Source organism: Amblyraja radiata, chromosome 6, assembly GCF_010909765.2.
Source record: "Amblyraja radiata isolate CabotCenter1 chromosome 6, sAmbRad1.1.pri, whole genome shotgun sequence".
NCBI lineage: Eukaryota > Metazoa > Chordata > Chondrichthyes > Rajiformes > Rajidae > Amblyraja > Amblyraja radiata.
In genome coordinates this window covers 14779803-14798976 of record NC_045961.1, presented here as the reverse complement: position 1 = coordinate 14798976, position 19174 = coordinate 14779803, and the positions used below count along the sequence as shown (strand labels likewise).

The 19174-nt window shown below is 46.1% G+C and overlaps 1 protein-coding gene and 1 long non-coding RNA gene across 2 annotated transcripts in view; both read right to left on the bottom strand.

Moving 5' to 3' along the window:
* myo16 (myosin XVI) overlaps positions 1 to 19174 on the bottom strand; it is a 245770-nt gene that overhangs the window by 117646 nt on the left and 108950 nt on the right. The window contains exons 10-11 of the mRNA XM_033022212.1: positions 5131 to 5241; positions 1209 to 1274 (exon numbers count right to left, since the gene is read on the bottom strand). Of these exons, the coding sequence (XP_032878103.1) occupies positions 1209 to 1274; positions 5131 to 5241 (177 nt within the window). The remainder of the gene's footprint in view (positions 1 to 1208; positions 1275 to 5130; positions 5242 to 19174) is intronic.
* Positions 6197 to 14081, bottom strand: LOC116974084. The gene is made up of 3 exons (XR_004412278.1): positions 13946 to 14081; positions 9729 to 9734; positions 6197 to 6208 (listed from the first exon to the last, which is right to left on the bottom strand). It is a non-coding gene; the product is annotated as an uncharacterized LOC116974084 (long non-coding RNA).

Genomic DNA, 19174 nt, shown 5'->3' with positions numbered 1-19174 from the left:
CTGGATACGGCCACAAGGCAGTGGAGGTTTTAAATCAGAGTTTTCCCTCTCCTAGATGGACTGCCTTCCCAGGCTGACGAGCCCCATCTGCCCGAGACTCGTTGGGGCGGGAGTGTCTACCTTCCCGTGCAGGTCTATAGCACCTGCCCACAGCCCACATATAGCCAGTGTAAAAATCTTGCCTTTCAAATGGCTTCTTCCCTCTCACCTTAAACCTGCTCTAGTTTTAGACTCCCCTACACTTGGAAAAAGATTGTGATCATCACATCTACACCTCTGATGATTTTAGACTACTTGTGGCATCGGGGATGACACCAGGTTCAGCAGTGACTATAGAGATACTCGCAGAGGGTGAACTCGAGTGTTATATTCTATTTATAGAGGTAAGTCAGGACCACATGGGTGCGCTGTACCTCACTGTCATGATGCATGTATGTAGCGCTGGCGACCTCGGGCTCGTCCCGGCAGCTCAGTCCTGGCCTTTGTAGGAGGAGGCGTGGCAGCCTCAGGCTTCTCCTTGCAGCTCACCCTTGCCTCAAGAGGAGGTGCCGATGGTGGGGTTTATCCTGGCAGCTCAGCTTTGGGCTTGAAGAGGCAGCGTTGATGGTTTGTGGATTATCCTGGCGGCTCAGTCTTTGCCTCTGTGTGTGTGCGCGTGTGTGTGTGCGTGTGCGTGTGCGTGTGCGTGTGTGTGTGTGTGTGTGTGTGTGTGTGTGTGTGTGTGTGTGTGTGTGTGTGTGTGTGTGTGTGTGTGTGTGAGTGCATGTGGTGTGTGTGTGTGCGTGCGTGTGAGCACTTGTCCGGCTTGCTGCAGCCACAGTCTGAGCATCAGTAGACATGCTGGCAGTCCAGTTCAATGGAAGGATTGGCATGCGATTCAGTATGACCCCTGGAGTAATTTGCATATTCATGGCTATTCCTACAATGGCCATTTATCCAAATGCTTTGGGAGACATGACTGAATTTGTTGGGGTGGAAACTGAGACATTTTAATCCTATTGAATGCACTTCCCGAGAGGAAACTTTGGTTGGGCATTTGAATCTACCAGCCATACCTCAAAACCATTGAGCTCCTGATATTAACCTTCAAACTGCTGGTCAGAGTATATTGATTCTGCAGAGAATGGTCCAAATTGTATATAGTCCAAATGGTTAGAATTTTGTAAAATGCTGTTCCTAATTAATTTAAGTAAGAAAGCGATACTTACGATAGTCGAATAGATTGGGAGGTCCTTATATGGATTTACCAGCAGCAAAATATGTCCGATGTGTGTCTGTAAATAAAAATCACAGTTCAATTACTGGAGACAATGAAGACATTTGTGAATCAAGGCCTTGTGCCTGTAAAAGCCATTTTAAATAAGACGTGTGTCTGTAAAAAAAGAAATATTATGTACTTGGCTGCATTTAGTAATACAAATATGTGGTATATGATCCAGAAGGACATAAAAAAATATATTTTCAAAAATTGGTGCCATTAGAGTAAATACAATTATCTAGCATCATGGACTACTTCCACTATGGCTGGATTGAAGCAGTGGTTCTATTCTCTGCTCTACATTACAGTCCATTATACTGATAACAAACTCATTGGACCTCATGGGGAAAGTAGTGATGATTTTCAGAAGATTCTCATGGCTTGCCATTACCTCAGCTAAAGATGAGTAGAAACTGAATGAAGGGGTTATGAGCCATTCATATTGTACGTAATCATGTATTGTCTTTCCGCTGACTGGTTAGCACGCCACAAAGGTTTTACGCTCTACCACGGTACACGTGACAATAAACTAAACTGAACTAGACTGATCAGGAGAACCCATGCAAAACTTTCAGGCATCAACAGAGGAGGGCGCTGCACTGCTAGCAGCCTCTGGAGTCCCTGGGGCCCTTTGCTGAGGGCCACCGGCGTGAATCTCTGCCCGGCGTGGCCTGGGGACGTCAGGAGCCGCAGACTCCGGTGGGTAGCGGCCGATTCAGAGGTCCAAGCCGCTGAGGTTGCCCTCCTGTTCTGACGCCGGAGTTCCATTATCTTGGCAAGCGGGCCTGAGCGGTGGGTTGCCCGTAGCGGCGACTGCGGAGGGCTACGGGTGAACATCAGGAACATCAAGGAAGATGACTGACTTTGGTGCCTTCCCTCACAGTGGGAAACTTTTTTGATTCTGCTGTGTGGGGATGTTTTATGTTGGAGTCTATCGTGTGTTATGTCCTTTATTTTAATGTATGGCTGTATGTAAAAACAAATTTCAGACAATAAAGTGCCATTGTATCGTATCGTATCATAATTAGTGAGGAAAGGCTATAGTAAGCAGGAACTGGAAATGCAGGTTTACAAAAAAAGATACAAAGTGCTGGAGGAACTCAGCAGGTCAGCCTGAATCTCTGGAGAACATGAAGACTGTAAATGGCATTACAGGCAGAAGAGTAGGATTTAAAGATTTTGTGACCCGACCTGAAATGTCGGCTGTCAATGTCCTCTAGAAATGCCAGACAGCAGAGACTCCCAAAACGCCCTGCCCGCCAACATGGAGGTCTTGGAGGACAGCAAGCAGCAGAGTCTGGGACAACTAGGGTCTGAGCAGTCTGGGACAACAAAAGACTAGGGCGGTCATGGTGGCGCAGAGGTAGAGTTGCTGCCTTACAGCGAATGCAGCACCGGAGACCAGGTTTCGATCCTGACTACGGGTGCTGACTGTACGGAGTTTATACGTTCTCCCCGTGACCTGCGTGGGTTTTCTCCGAGATCTTCGGTTTCCTCTCACACCCCAACGACATACAGGTTTGTAGGTTAATTGGCTTGGTAAATGTAAAAATTGTCAACAAAGTGGATAACCTCACATTAAACTGCATCTGCCATGCATCTGCTCACTCACCCAATCTGTTCAAGTCGCCCTGCATCCTCATCAGCATATTTACTAATGTTGCTTTTAATCTTGTCATCTAAATCATGAATGTATATTGTAAATAGCTACAGTCCCAGTACTGAGCCTTGCGGTCCCACACTAGTCACTTTTTTAAATCACCTTCCTTATCAACTTCTAACCTCTCATGGGGCAGTGTGGTGGCGCAGCGGTAGAGTTGCTGTCTTACCACGCTTGCAGCGCCAGAGACCCAGGTTTGTTCCCGACTAAGGGTGCTAACAGTATGGAATTTGTACGTTCTTCCCGTGACCATGTGGGTATTCTTCGAGATCATTGGTTTCCTCCCACATTCCAGGGTGTCACAGTGGTACAGCGGTAGAGTTGTTGCCTTGCAGCGCCAGAGACCCAGGTTCGATCCTGACGATGGGTGCTGTCTGTAGAGAGTTTGTACGTTCTCCCCGTGACCCTTGTGGGTTTTCTCTGAGTGCTCCGGTTTCCTCCCACATTCCAAAGACGTATAGGTTTATAGGTAAATTCGCTTGGTATAAGCGTATATTTGTCCTAGTATGCAGGATAGTGTCAATGTGCAGGGATTACTGGTTAGCGTGGATTCAGTGGGCCAAAGGGCCTGTTTCCGTGCTGTATCTCCAAACTAAACTAAACTAAACTAAACTCACCTGCCTCGGCCCTGCATTAGATCCCACCCCGCAACGTGGTCGGATTTTCCGGGGTTACATCCGTGCCCGGATGGTTCTAGAAAGGGACTTTGCGCTGTCCACGGGCACCCTGGGGGATTTCCAGAACCGCTGTGCACCGAGGGGGGTTGAATGTATCCTGGATAAGGATTGTAATATAGGTGTATAGTACTTTACTTGGTATATTTGTTTTGTCTTATACTATGGTGGTGGGTTCTGTTTTGTTTTATTGTGTTGTAAATACTATTTTAATATTTGAATAAATATTTTTGATTAAAAAAAAAAATGTGGTAGGATTAAATGTGGTTATTATTTTGTCTCCAACAAGCATCCAGAATGTGAATCCTCATTGTATTACCAATGCCTATGCTCCTTTAAGCATGTGGATATAAGTGATGGAATAATATGAACCACTCTGCCCTAGAATCTCAAGGGAAAAATTTACCATACAAATCTAGTCTGGTGAAAACAAAACCTTGTTTACTATTCTGCCTTTCCATCTCACCCAGCAATGATTGCTGGGTTCATTGGTAATATGCACATAAGTTATATAGGCCCCTTTAGAAGATAACATTAAAATCTCGCAAATTCAGGGAAATGGGTGCATGACCTGACTTCAGTGCCTTATTACTAAAGTTTGACAAATTTGCCTTACTTAACGCTCTTTATTCACTGACAACAATGTCTCAGTAAGTACTGTGTAGGAAGGAACTGCTGATGCTGGTTTACACCGAAGATAGACACAAAATGCTGGAGTAACTCAGCGGGACAGGCAGCATCTCTGGAGAGAAGGAATGGATGACGTTTTGGGTCGAGACCCTACTTCAGACTAGCTGTTTCAGACTGAAGAAAGGTCTCAACCCGAAACTTCACCCATTCCTGCTCTCCAGAGATGCTGCCTGTCCGGCTGAGTTACTCCAGCATTTTGTGTCTATTTTTGTCCTCTTATTTTTGATTGTAGGATTATCCACCCTATCAATGTCACACATAATTTTACATACCTCTGTCAGGTCACCCTCACCTTCCTTTTCTCCTGGGAAAAGAATCCCAGACTCTCCAATCTCTCCTTATGACTAAAGTCCTCCAATCCAGGCAACATCCTGAGAGAAGGAATGGGTGACGTTTCAGGTCGAGACCCTTCTTCAGACCCTTCTTCAGTCCTGCTAAGTTACTCCAGCATTTTGTGTCTATCTCAGTGAGTACTCCTCTTGATATTAAGAGGTTGTGCGTTCAAGCCCCACTCCAAAGATGAATACAGAAGAATACAGAAATCTAAGCTTATTTTCCAGGTCAGGAATAATTTCTTCGATGAAATATCGCACAATGCTACACTTTGAACGTAAATCATCTATTTTTCTCTCCCGGAGATTAATCCTGATATACTGGCTGTAATCACATTTTAAGGCAACTAGTATTTATAAGACCTTTCAATGTGCAAAATTAGTTGCAATGTTTCTCGAACTGCAGCAAACTTCAAAGGAGTTCCATTAGTGCAAACCAGTTTGTGATGTGCAATTAAAAATAAAATATTTATTTACTACCACTAAATTCCAGATAACAAAGATGTTTTAACTTACATATATCTGATTATTGCTGAACCGCTTCTGAATTTCATAGAGGAGACTTCTATCTGTCAATTCACTCAAGGTGGACAGATCATCATTTGGAGCAGGAGGAACCAGCTTCACCTAGATTTAGCAACAAAGTCATAGAAAACCATTAATCTTTGTTCTTTTCATCGACCTCATTTCTCAATCAGACAAATACTCACTGGACATTGGCTTTTAGAATTCATGGACACGTATCTTTGGTTTGTATCTGCTACACTCAAGAGCAGCCAAGAAATTCTTGAGAATGTGCAGGAAGGAACTGCAGATGCTAAACTGAAGATAGACACAAAAAGCTGGAGTGATCCAGTGAGTCAGAGAGCATCTCTGGAGAATAGGAATAGGTGACATTTCTGGTCGAAACCCTTCCCCAGACTTGACCCGAAACTTCACCTGTTCCTTTCCTCCTGAAAAGCTGTCTGACCCTCTGAGTTACTCCAACTTTTTGAGACCATCTTGGCAATGCCATTTTCAAGAAAAAGTGAACGGGTGTAATCCAAACTTTTTTAGCTGACAAAGTGTTTATGTCCATAATGTATATCCCACTACTGGGCTTTCCAAACTAGTTTCCAACACAAACCCATGTTAATACTTTGATTGATACCACCATTGGAGCCAATCTAGTTAATTGAGCAATATAATATCCAGCAATAACTATATCATCAAAGTTTGCAGATTGCAAAACAACATAAAATCAGAAACTACAATTACTTGCATCCACTTTATAAGATTAATTAGAGTCCACATTGGATACTTTAGTTCAGTTTATTGTCACGTGTACTGAGTACAGTGAAAAGCTTTTTGTTGCATGCTGACCAGTCAGCAGAAAGACAATACATGATTACAATCAATCACACCGGGTGGCACCGTATGATGGCAGCCTCGCCAATGGTCTGTCTCGTCCTTTTATTCTTTTGCTGTTTTTAGTCTGTTGTGAAATGTATGTTTTAGTGTATCTTTAGTTTTGGATTATGTGGGGCGGGGGAAACTTGTTTATCTCTTTCCTCGACGGAGATGCGACTTTGTCCGTGTCGTATCTCAGTCCGCACTGCGGCCAAACATCGTGGAGCTGGCGGTCCCTTTGCTGGGAATCGACTTTAGGAGCACCAACCGCAGGAGCTTCGACTGCCCCGATTGCGGGAACTTTGACCGCCCCGATCGCGGGAGCTTCGATCGCCCCGATCGCGGGAGATTTGATCGCCCCGACTGTGGATGGTTCGACTACACCCGACCACAGGAGAAAAGGAGAGAAGAAGATAATACGTCACATTGTACTATGGTGGATGTTTATGTTAATTTATGTTCATTTTTATATAGTTGTGTGTCTTGCTGCTTTTTTGGTATGATTGTATGGCAAATTAAATTTCTTTTACATACTTGGCTAATAAATTAATTACAATTACAATTACTATTTACAGCGTAAAGATCCATGATAAGGGAATAACGTTTAGTGCAAAGTAAAGCCAGAAGAGTCTGATCTAGGATAGTCTGATGTAAACAGCAGTTCTCTGGTTGTGGTAGGATGATTCAGTTGCCTGATAATAGCTGGGAAGAAACTGTCCCTGATTCTAGTGGTGTGCCTTTTCACACTTGGGCGTTCATGGTGCAACACAACCTCTCAAAAGCAAAGTGCGTGGTTATGCACATCTAACTGAAGAGAGGCCTATGGTTTTCTTCAGTTTTCAAGTATTCTCCGAGAGTAATGCAGACAAAGAGGATACTCTCTTCCCTTAAGGGCCTCTCCCACTTAGGCGATCTTTTCAGCGACTACAGGCGACTAGGCTGTCACCACATGGTCGCGGGGTGATGCCTGTATGGTCATGAGTTGTCACCTCAAGTCGCCTAAAGAGTTGTAACATTTTTCTTGTCACCACTGGATTTTGAAATGTTCAAAACCTTTCGGTGACTGTGGGCTTGACGTAGCTTGTCTTCTCCTGTGGTAGGTTGTCGCCGGAATGATGCAGGTTGTTGCCAGGTGATGTCGGTTGCCACCGGGTGATGACTTCGGTGAATTACATTGGCGACTACCTACGTCAACCTACGTCAACCAGCAACAGGTACCGGCGACTGAATTGTCTACTTGTGGACGTAGGTTGACTTTGGTTGTTGTATGTTGTCTCCTGTGTGGTCGTAGGTTGTCGTGGGTGTGGTCATAGGTGGACGTCTAAATGGGTCGCCGGTTCTCGGTAGCTTGCCATAGCTTGACGTTGACTAGGTGGTAGGTTGTCGTAGACATTGTCGTAGGGGGGATCCAGTCGCCGGTTTTTCGGCAACCTGCTACGACTCTGACTGTCGCCGGCAGTCGCCGAAAAAATCGCCTAAATGAGACAGGTCCTTTAGAGGCCTTCCTGTCTGCAGAGTCTGGTGGCTCACCTCAAAAGATGAGCGTCTTAAGAGGAACTGGATCCTTTCAAGTTGTTGTGTAATCTCTTCTTTCTGTTGTTGGAAAATAATACCTTGATTTCTTAAAATGCTTTCTGTAAACAATGTCCATTTATCCTAAAACTTATCTGGCTTCATGCTTTTGCTGTGCATGATTTTGAGACATTCAAGGCATTTATACTTTTCTTCAGCATTGTCTAAACACAAGAAAGATTTTTCATATTTCCTACTTTCTGAGTTAGTTAAGTTTGCCTTCACTGTTTGAAGAGGAGGGATATTCTACAGGTCATGTAGAGATCATCAGGGGCAACGGAAAGATCTAAAGATGGATGTCCACCTGGACCAGATTTACTTGTATAGGGATTTTACACAGTAGTTAAGAGAGGGTTCTGAGAGAGGTGGCGGCATTCTGAGAGAGATGGAGGCATTAGTTGTGATATTTCAAGAATCACTCGTCAGGAGTCATTCCAGATGATTGGAAAATAGCAAATATAACTCTCCTGTTATGGAAGGATTGCAACCTTGTCGTGGTCGGGGAGTTTGTGTGTCTCAGTGACCCCTGGAGCTATGCCAGTGGGAGATTAGTCTCCTGTTAGGGTCTCCCATGCTGGACAGGTCGAAGGGTAGAGGCGAGACGAAGAGCAATCCACTGGTCCTCCAGGTTGGGGGGCGAGCACAGGGCTAACAACCCTGTCTCATAAAACAAATATGTTATGGAAACAGCAACTGAGGAATCAAAAGAAGTGGAGGACCTTCGTTGCTGCCCTACATGCCAGGATGCATAATAGTCAGTAAGTAAGTAAGTAAGTAAGTAAGTTCTAGGAGCGAAGCAGAATAGTGGAAACTCTAGACCAGCAAATAGTGGCAATAAAGGCGACTTTTTCCAGTTGGCAGCCAGTGACTAGCGGTGTTCCGCAGGGGTCGGTGCTGGGTCCGCTATTCTTTGCTCTGTGTGAATTTTGCAGATGATATGAAGATACAGTGGCTTGCAAAAGTTTTCATACCCCTTGAACGTTTCCACATTTTGTCACGTTACAACCACAAACGTAAATGTATTTTATTGGGATTTTATGTGATAGACCAACACAAAGTGGTGCATAATTGTGAAGTGTATGGAAAATGATACATGGTTTTCAAATTTTTTTACAAATAAAAAACTGAAAAGTGTGGTGTGCAAAAGTATTCAGCCCCCCTGAGTCAATACTTTGTAGAACCACCTTTCGCTGCAATTACAGCTGCAAGTCTTTTGGGGTATGTCTCTACCAGCTTTGCACATCTAGAGACTGAAATTGTTGCCCATTCTTCTTTTCAAAATAGCTCAAGCTCAGTCAGATTGGATGGAGAGCGTCTGTGAACAGCAATTTTCAAGTCTTGCCAGAGATTCTCAATTGGATTTAGGTCTGGACTTTGACTGGGCCATTCTAACACATGAATATGCTTTGATCTAAACCATTCCATTGTAGCTCTGGCTGTATGTTTAGGCTCGTTGTCCTGCTGGAAGGTGAACCTCCGCCCCAGTATCGTCTTTTGCAGACTCTAACAGGTTTTCTTCCAAGATTGCCCTGTATTAGGCTCCATCCATCTTCCCATCAACTCTGACCAGCTTCCCTGTCCCTGCTGAAGAAAAGCATCCCCACAGCATGATGCTGCCACCACCATGTTTCACAGTGGGGATGGTGTGTTCAGGGTGATGTGCAGTGTTAGTTTTCCGCCACACATGGCATTTTGCATTTAGGTCAAAAAACGTCAATTTTGGTCTCATCTGACCAGAGCACCTTCCTCCACATGTTTGCTGTGTCCCCCACATGGCTTGTGGCAAACTGCAAACGGGACTTCTTATGGCTTTTTTTCAACAATGGCTTCCTTCTTGCCACTCTTCCATAAAGTCCCGATTTGTGGAGTGCACGACTAATAGTTGTCCTGTGGACAGATTCTCCCACCTGAGCTGTGGATCCTCCAGAGTTACCATGCTCTTACTATCATTGTGAAGCAGAATTCACCAAGCGTTGGATTGTTCACCCACTTGGCTGCTTCTTTGATCAATGCTTTCCTTGCCCGGCCTGTCAGTTTAGGTGGATGGCTATGACTTGGTAGGTTTGCAGTTGTGCCATACTCTTTCCATTTTCGGATGATGGATTGAACAGTGCTCTGTGAGATGTTCAAAGCTTGGGATATTTTTTTATAACCTAACCCTGCTTTACCTTCTCCACAACTTTATCCCTGACCTGTCTGGTGTGTTCCTTGGGCTTCATGATGCTGTTTGTCACTAATGTTCTTTAACAAACCTCTGAGGCCTTCACAGAACAGCTGTATTTATACTGAGATTAGATTACACACAAGTGGACTCTATTTACTAATTAGGTGACTTCTGAAGGCAATTGGTTGCACTGGATTTTATTTAGGGGTATCAGAGTAAAGGGGGCTGAATACTTTCGCACGCCACACTTTTCAGTTTTTTATTTGTAAAAAAATTTGAAAACCATGTATCATTTTCCTTCCACTTCACAATTATGTGCCATTTTGTGTTGGTCTATCACATAAAATCCCAATAAAATACATTTACGTTTGTGGTTGTAACGTGACAAAATGTGGAAAAGTTCAAGGGGTATGAATACTTTTGCAAGCCACTGTATATGGAGGGGCGGGTAGTGTAGAGAAAGCAGGGACTCTGCAGAAGGACTTGGACAGGTTGGGAGGTGGGGCTAAGAAGTGACAGGTGGAATACAGCACAGCAAAGTGTGGAGTCATGCATTTTGATAGAAGGAATATAGGCGTAAACTATTTTATAAATGGGGAGAGAATTCAGAGATTGGAGGTAAAAAGGGACTTGGGAGCGCTGGTGCAGAATTCCCAAAAAGTTAATTTGCAAGTTGAATTGGTAAAAAGGAAGGCAAATGCAATGCTAGTATTTATTTTGAGAGGACTAGAATACAAAAACAGGGATGTATTGCTGAGGCTTTATAAGACATTGTTCAGACTGCAATTGGAGTACAGTAAGCAGTTTTGGGCCCCATATCTGAGGCAGTGCTAGCATTGTAGAGGGTCCAGAGGATTTACAAGAATGATCCCAGGGAAGATTGGGTTAACATATGATGAGCGTTTCAAGGTGCTGGGCCTCTACTCACTGGAGTTTAGAAGGATAGGGGGGACCTAATTGAAACTTATCAAATAGTGAAAGGCCTGCATAGAGTGGATGTGGAGAGAATGCTTCCACTAGTGGGAGAGTCTAGGACCAGAGGTTATAGTCTCAGAATTAAAGGCATTCCTTCAAGAAGGAGATAAGGAGGAATTTCTTTACTCAGAGGGTGGTGAATCTGTGGAATGCATTGCCACAGAAGGCTGTGGAGGCCATCAATAGATAATTTTAAGGCTGAAATTGACTGATTTTTGATGCAAGGGTGTCATGGGTTAAGGGGTGGGCAGGAGAATGCGGTTGAGAGGGAAAGGTAGATCAGCCATGATTTAGACTTGAGGGGCCAAATGTCTTAATTCTGCATTATAACATAAACTTATGAACTTATGATAATGTTATCACTAACACTTCACTGCTACTCATAACTCCCAGAAAACATGGTCCGGTGGAGATTACGGTAGGCGGCGCGACTCTCGTCAGCAGCGGCCTCTGCAGTCCGTCTGCGTTTTTATTATTTTATGTCTATGTTTTTATGTAGTTTTTGTTATTTTTGTTGGGGTATGTGTGTGGGGGGGTGGGGGTGGTGTGGGGGGGTTGGGGGTAACTTTTAAATCTCTCCCTGCACGGGAGACCCGACCTTTTCTTTGTCGGGTCTCCGTTGTCGTTGGGGCTGCAACGAGGAGCGGCCTCCAACAGGAAGACCGGGGGCTGTGGTGCCGACTACTCACCTCACCGTCGCGGAGCTGGCCGAGTCCAGAGCGGGTGGAGCGGTGGTGGACGCTGCTGCGACCCGACCCCCGGAGATTCGGTGGCTGCAACTGCGGGTTTGGCGAACGGTAACACCGGGAGCCCGCGGGTACCTGGAGGGAGACCGCTTTTCGGGGCTCCCGCAGCGGCGACTTCTCCCGCCCGAGTTGCGGGGTTGAAGAGCTCCTGGAGCGGGGCCTTACAGCACCGCCCCGCGCGGCTTGGAATGGCTGCGGGCTGCGAGCGCGCGCCGGGGGCTCTAACATCAAGACCCGGTGTGCGACCTTGCATCACCCGACGTGGCTTTAATGGCCACGGGACAATCGCCATCGCCCACCGGGGGCTTTGACTTTGACCCTGACATCGGGGGGGAGAGTACAGTGGAGAGAGAAGTTTTTTTGGCCTTCCATCACAGCAATGTGATGGATGTTTATGTAAATTATGTTGTGTCTTGGGTCTATTTGTTTGTAATGTATGGCTGCAGAAACGGCATTTCGTTTGGACCTCAAGGGGTCCAAATGACAATAAATTGAATTGTATTGTATTGTATTGTATTACACAGGAGGGTTTGAGGTATTGGTTTTTACACAGTGTAGTTTATAGCTGGAACCTTCTGCCAGAGGAGGTGGTGAAATCAGATACAATTTTTATATGTTGAGGCATTTGAGCGGTCACAAATATGCAATGCATTGAAGTGTATGGTGCTAATATCTGAACCATATTTCCAGACCCATCCAGACAATTCCTAAAACCCATCATTTCACAAGAGATGGTGATGTGGTTGGTTTGAGTTTTCATTGGGAGGTCAGTGGTGGGAAGAGTTGGCAGGAAGCTGCTGACCTCCTGGCCATGAACACCTCAAATGTCCTGGCCTTGCCCAACACTCAAAGATATAATGATGAAGAAGATGCATAGAACCACAGTGTGATACAGTGTGGACACAGGCACTTTGGCCCAACATGCGAACAACAGCCAACATGTCCCAGCTACACTAGTCCCACCTGTCATTGGGCATTCACTTTCTAGTATGTTTAAAGAGATGTCATACCACCAAATATTCACTGTGCCAGGAGTCCTGACCGGTTGCATCTTTGACCGATGGACGGCGCGACTCTTGTCAGCAGCGGCCTCTGCAGTCCGTCTGTCTTTTTATTGTTTTCTGTCTTGTTTCTATGTAGTTTTTATTGTTTTTTTTTGTCGGGGTATGTGTGTGTGGGGGGGGGGGGGGGGGGGGACTTTAAGGTCTTTCCCCTGCACGGGAGACCCGACCTTTTCTTTGTCGGGTCTCCGTTGTCGTTGGGGCTGCAACGTGGAGCGGCCTCCAACAGGAATGACCTGGGGCTCCAGTCGCGGAGCTGCGGATCTACTCACCATCACGGAGCTGGCCGAGTCCGGAGCGGGTGTAGCTGTGGTGGAGCGCTGCTGTGACCCGACACCCGGAGATTCGGAAGCTCCTACCGCAGGTCTGTGGACAGTAATACCGGGAGCCCGCGGGTCCCTGGTGGGAGACCGCTTTTCGGTGCTTCCGCAACGGCGACTTCTCCCGCCCGAGTTGCGGGGTTGAAGATTACCTGGAGCGGGGCCTACATCACTGCCCCGCGCGGCTTGGAATGGCCGCGGGACTTTGTGAGCGCCCGCCGGGGCTCCAACACCAAGAGCCCGCCGAGGCTCCAACACCAAGACCCGGTGCGTGGCCTTGCATCACCCGGCGTGGCTTTAATGGCTGCGGGACATTTAACATCGCCCGCCGGGGGCTTTGACTCTGTCTTTGACTCTGACATGGGGGGGAGAGGGGAGTGCAGGGGAGAGATATGGTTTTTTTTGCCTTCCTTCACAGCGAGGAGAAGATGCGCTGTGAAGGATGTTTGCGTAAATTGTGTTGGGTCTTGGGTCTTTTTTGTTTTGTATGTATGGCTGCAGAAACGGCATTTCGTTTGGACCTCAACGGGGTCCAAATGACAAATAAATGTATTGTATTGTATTGTATTGTATTAAATCAAAATATTTATTAAATTATTAAAAATAATATTTACAATACAATAAAACAAAACAGAACCCACCACCATAATACAAGACAAACAAATATACTAAATAAACTACTATACAACTATGTTACAATCCTTGCCAAGGATGCTTTCAACCCCCTGCGGTGCCCAGCAGTCATGGAAATCCCCCAGGGTGCCCGTGGACAGCGCATAGTCCCTCTCTAACACCACCCAGGCGTGAATGTAACCCCAGAAAAGGGCCATGCAGCCGACTCGGCAGGGCCAATGGTCGCATCATAGCCTGCTATTGCAATTCTAATGCATCAGAAAGCAAGAAGTTGCATAGCAGGCAATCCAGAGGAGACTCACTCGGCTGCTTACTGGAATGGGAGGGGAGTGATCAAGTTGTATATTGTTGAAACAGGCCCTTCAATCTACAATACCTCTGCTGACCTTCACACGGGGAGATCAGGTTGGTTATTGCGAACCGAATGGAGGTGTTGGGCGAAACACAAGGTGTCTCGACTCGAAACGTCACAACCTGATCTGCCGGTGCCTCAGCACTTCGACTCCCCCTTCCATTCCAAATCCGACCTTTCTGTCCTGGGCCTCCTCCATGGCCAGAGTGAATCCCACCGTAAATTGGAGGAGCAGCACCTCATATTTCGCTCGGGTAGTTTACACGCCAGCGGTATGAACATTGACTTCTCCAATTTCAGGTAGTCTTTGTTTTCTCCCTCTTTCCCCTGCCCTTCCCAGCTCTCCCACAGCCCACTGTCTCCGCCTCTTCCTTTCTTCTTCCCGACCCCCCCCCCCATATCAGTCTGAAGAAAGGTCTCGACCCGAAACATCACCCATTCCTTCACTCCATGGATGCTGCCTCACCCGCTGAGTTTCTCCAGCATTTTTGTCTACCTTCGTTCTATATTCTGTACTTACGCTGAGTCAAGAGAGAGTCAAGAGTGTTCCATTGTCATGTCCCAGATAGAACAAGACATTCTTACTTCCAGCAGCACAACAGAATATTGTAAACAATGCAATAAATGAGAAAAAAAAGTTCAGTGTGAGTGTATATAGAGTGTACATGTATCTATATCTATATCTTTATATATATAATTTGTAGTGTTTAATAACCCAGGCTATTAAACACTACAACCTCCAAATTAGCTCTGAACTACATAGACTATTACTGTCATTGTTGCACTATTATTGTTTGTTTTTTATGTGTACGCATGTGCACATATACTGTATGTATATGCATATCCACACACAAATATATACATATACATACACACATATGCATATATATATATATATATATATATATGTAGAGCTAATAGGACTTGATGTTTCAATGCCTGTAATAAGTAGGTATGTTGCAAAGCCTACCTGAAGCGTCTTTGAAAATCTGCCGCTACGGGTGTGCGCGATTTTGGCGCCGTTTAGAGGGGGCGGGTTTAAAACGCGATTTTCTCTAGGCTGTTCAAATCGAGGATGTTCAGCCTAGTTAATTATTAACGAAAAATCGCTGGAAGACCCCGTCGCAAAAGCTATTATTAGGTTTAAAGGCCTTGAATAATAGTTATAGTAGTTTAAAAATCAATCTCTAAACCCGCGACCGCCAGCAACCGCAGGGTCTCATAAAGCAGACAACTGAAGGAAGGTTGTATATTTTTACATTAAAAAGGGCTTCTAAAGATCCCGTTATACAAAGTTTACTATTGCGAGTAGCTCATTTTGGCCCCATTATATCGCGCAGTATTTTTCTGGGCATTTGGGGCACAAATCTACCGCAATGTGAACGTTCTAAACCAGCGCGTTCCACAGGGACCCACTGGAAAGCTGATTTAAATGGGCATTTATTTACAGCAATTGAACACTGAATTCCTTCCATTTGGCCTATAAATTAATGTAAATGAGATTTAAAAATCATGTTTTATTGTGAATTATTTGTGAATATTATTTGGACATTTAGGCTATTTAAAAATGTTAATCATTTATTAAGAAGTGGATAGATGTTTAGATCTAGTAATTGAAGTCTGAAATTAGCTACAATTAGGTAACTAACTAATTATATGCTTTAATTTCAGGTCATCCAAGTAAGATTATTTTATATTTGTTTCAGAATGCTTCAATCTATGATAACTGAAAATTTCATTCAGTTCTCTTAATTTTTAAGAAAGTTATGGGCTTTTGACTGTTCACGATCACAGCTTTTTTGTTATGTCCATAGAAAATCAATAGGGAACAAGATGCTCATTTCCGAGTATGAAAATGGCCATAACTTTTTAAATACTTGAGATATGAAAGTGAATTAGGTGTTAAATTAAACTTATTTTTATGCTTTATCTGATGGGATAAATTACAGACTTGATTTTTAAAATCTCAAAATTTTGTAACATTGCTATAATAAGTCGGCACTCTTGCAATTTGCAGTGGAATTGGAGTGGTGAAAGAAGGGTAGGTACGTCATCGGGGTCTTCAGGTCGCACCCTCCTTCTTTGACGTTTCATTGGTAAGCCCACAACATCTCCAGAGGGCTCAACGGTGATACCTGGCATCCCAGTTACACCCCCCTCAGTTCCATACCCTCCTGTCTTCATCTTGCAGCCCAATTGTTGTATTTCCTTTTAGTCCAAAGTCAATTGCTGCTTTTTTCTGCTAAATTTGACAATGACTTGATTGCTTGTTGGAGGGAGCGACCCCACACCCCCCATTTTCTTCAATAGACTGGTCGTGGATGTAGCAACAAATCCCCTGCATCCCACTTCGACAGGGAATATATTGGTCTCACAGCCATTCCGGGCAGCTTCAGTTGCCAGTTCAGAGTATTTGGTCTTTTTCTCTCTTAAGCTTCTTCAACACCATCTCCCCATGGTACTGTCAATTCCACAACTTGGCTGTTGTGGACCACAGGACCATGTCTGGCTGGAGTGTTGTAGCCACTATGTCTGTGGGAAACACAAACTTTGGTTCCATGTCCACTTCCATTTTCCAATCCTGAGCAGGCTGCAGAATGCTTGCATCCTTTGATGTTATCTGGTGCTCTGGAGGTTGGCCTGCTGGTACAAATGTTGTGAAGTGGACATTTCCTGCCGATGTTTTGTGGGGAAGCATTTGTGATCGTTCGCCTCTGTTCCAGGATTGATGCCAGCTGTCTACGAACTTGGTTATGCCGCCAAGTGTAACGCCCTTGGGTGAGTGCTTCCTGTTAAAATGTGCCTTAGTGATGCAGGTGCTTGGCAAAGGGAGCAAGCGCGGTCTTCTCCAAACCACTGCTTCAGGTTCTGGGGTGAGGGTAGAACATCATAAGTGGCTCTGATGACAAAACATAGCTGAGATTCCTCCATTTGCCAGATGTCATGCCAGCTGAGTTTCCTCTTTTCAAGGCTCTCCCAGTTAGACCATTGGCCCTGCTTGGCCATTGAGACGGCCTTGGCGTGTCGCTTTGCCTCCTCCCGTCTTCTCACCTCCTCCACCACGAGCAGTCTCTTCTGCACTGATGATGCCTTGTGCCATTGAGGAGCTTTTGGGACGAGCCCGTGTTGGGCTTGCCCAACCACATCCCGGAAATGAATGGCAGACTTAGCACTCTGAACGGCTTCAGATGGGGTCCACTTCCTCCCCATTGCCACATTGGGGGCCGCTGTTCGAATAACAGTATCTTCAGATTCAGTGAGGGTCATGACCAACCTTGCTTTAGTGCATTTGAACTCTTCCACAAGTCCTGCAATGGGTAATTCAAATTTGCCACTCTTGTACAGTCCGACAGCTCTTAAGTATCATGAAAGTCCAAGCCACTGTTTGACATGTGTGCTGATCATTCTTTCCAGCTTTTTCACTTTGTTGATGGGAATTTCATACATAGTTAAAGGCCACTTGATTCTTGGTAGTATGCCAAACTGGAAACACCACAGCTTGAGTTTTCCTGGTAGCAAGGTCTTGTTGATGCGAGCTATGTGCGTGATGATATCCTTTTTAAATGTTCAAACTGCTCGGTGTCCTTGAGCTTTGCATCATACCATCGGCCCAAGCTCTTCACTGGCATTTCTGAAGCAGTTGGAACAGGTATTCCGTCAATATGAAATATTTGATCCTTGACTTGACCTTTGACAATGGAGTTGCTTCTGCACTTGATGGATTTGATCTTCATCCTTGCCCATGTGATGTTTTGATGAAGTCTTTCCAGAAGTCTTTTGGTGCAGGGGGTAGTTGTTATTGTTGTTATATCGTCCATATCGGCTTGTATAGGTGGTAACCGGTGACCACACTATAGCCGTTTTCCTCCCACAACCCATTTTGACGCTCTGATAATGAGCTCCATTGCCATAGTGAAGGTGCACCCCGCCATGATGCCTACTTTCAGTGGTTGCCTCACTGTGGTGAAGTCTGATGTTGTGAAACAAAATTGCAGATCCTGAAAGTAGTTTTTTTTACCAGATTTGTTATTGTTGCAGGCACCTGAAAGCAGTCCACAGTAGCGAATGAGGAACTGATCCATAGGCGTTGGCCAGATCGAAGAACAAGACATGCAGATTCTTTCATTCTTTCTTAGCAGTCTAGATTTGATGCCATACGATGCTGGTATGTTCAAGGCATCCCGAAATACACGCACACATATGTGCACATAAAAGACATACAAACAATAGTACACTAATGTAGTGCGTGGGTCTCAAAAGGAAGCACGAAGTCCAGTGTTTTGAGAGGCACCTTTTATTATGTTCCTCCCAGTTGTAGGGAAGACCAAACAAGAGAAAGATGGCACCCAAACCCCTGCCTTTAAACCCTCTGGCTAAGGGCCGCCTCCGGACTGAACCACTCCTGTGCCGAGGGGTTCGACAGTATGATGGCATGACCCTTGGGAGCCGCCACAGGATCCACCCCCAGAACCAGAGGCACGAAACGCACTGGCGGGCGCACGACCCGGCCGGCCCGCGAGCGGAAGTCAGCCGATCGTGGGGCTCGTGGAGGCATAGGTGGAGGGACAGGTCGAGGGACCGGCGGGAGGACAGGTGGAGTGACAGGCGGAGGGAGCCGTGAAGGGGGGCGCCCTCGAGGCCGAGGTTGGGCAACCAGCACCGGCTGGTCAATGTCCAGGTGTGTTGGCTTCAAACGGTCAATCGACACTGCCTCCGGCCGGCCCCCCATGTCCAGGACAAAAGTCGACAGCCCGTGTTCTAGCACCCGGAACAGGCCCTTGTACGGCCTCTGGAGTGGAGTCCGGTGGGCATCACGGTGCAGGAAGACGTAAGGGCAGTCCCTGAGGGCTGATGGCACGTGTGGGCGAAATGTCCCATGGCGGGACGTCGGGACGGGTGCGAGCCTGCCAATTCGCTCGCAAAGGCACTTTAGGGTGGATGAGGGCCTTCCCTGGTGCCCCGGCGCCGACGGCACGAACTCCCCGGGCACCGTGAGTGGCGACCCGTACACGAGCTCCGCCGATGATGAGGCCAAGTCCTCTTTGGGAGCAGTCCGGATGCCCAGCATGACCCACAGCAACTCGTCCATCCAGTCCGGGCCGGAGAGTCGTGCCTTCAGTGCTGCCTTCAGCTGCCGGTGGAACCTCTCCACCAGACCGTTAGCTTGCGGGTGGTAAGCCGTGGTGTGGTGTAGCCGCACCCCCAGCAAGCAAGCCATGGCTGACCACAGCTCGGAGGTGAACTGTGGCCCCCGGTCTGAGGAGATGTGCGCCGGCACCCCGAAGCGAGCAATCCAGTGCGCGGACAACGCACGAGCACACGTAGCCGTTGAAGTATCGGCCAGCGGA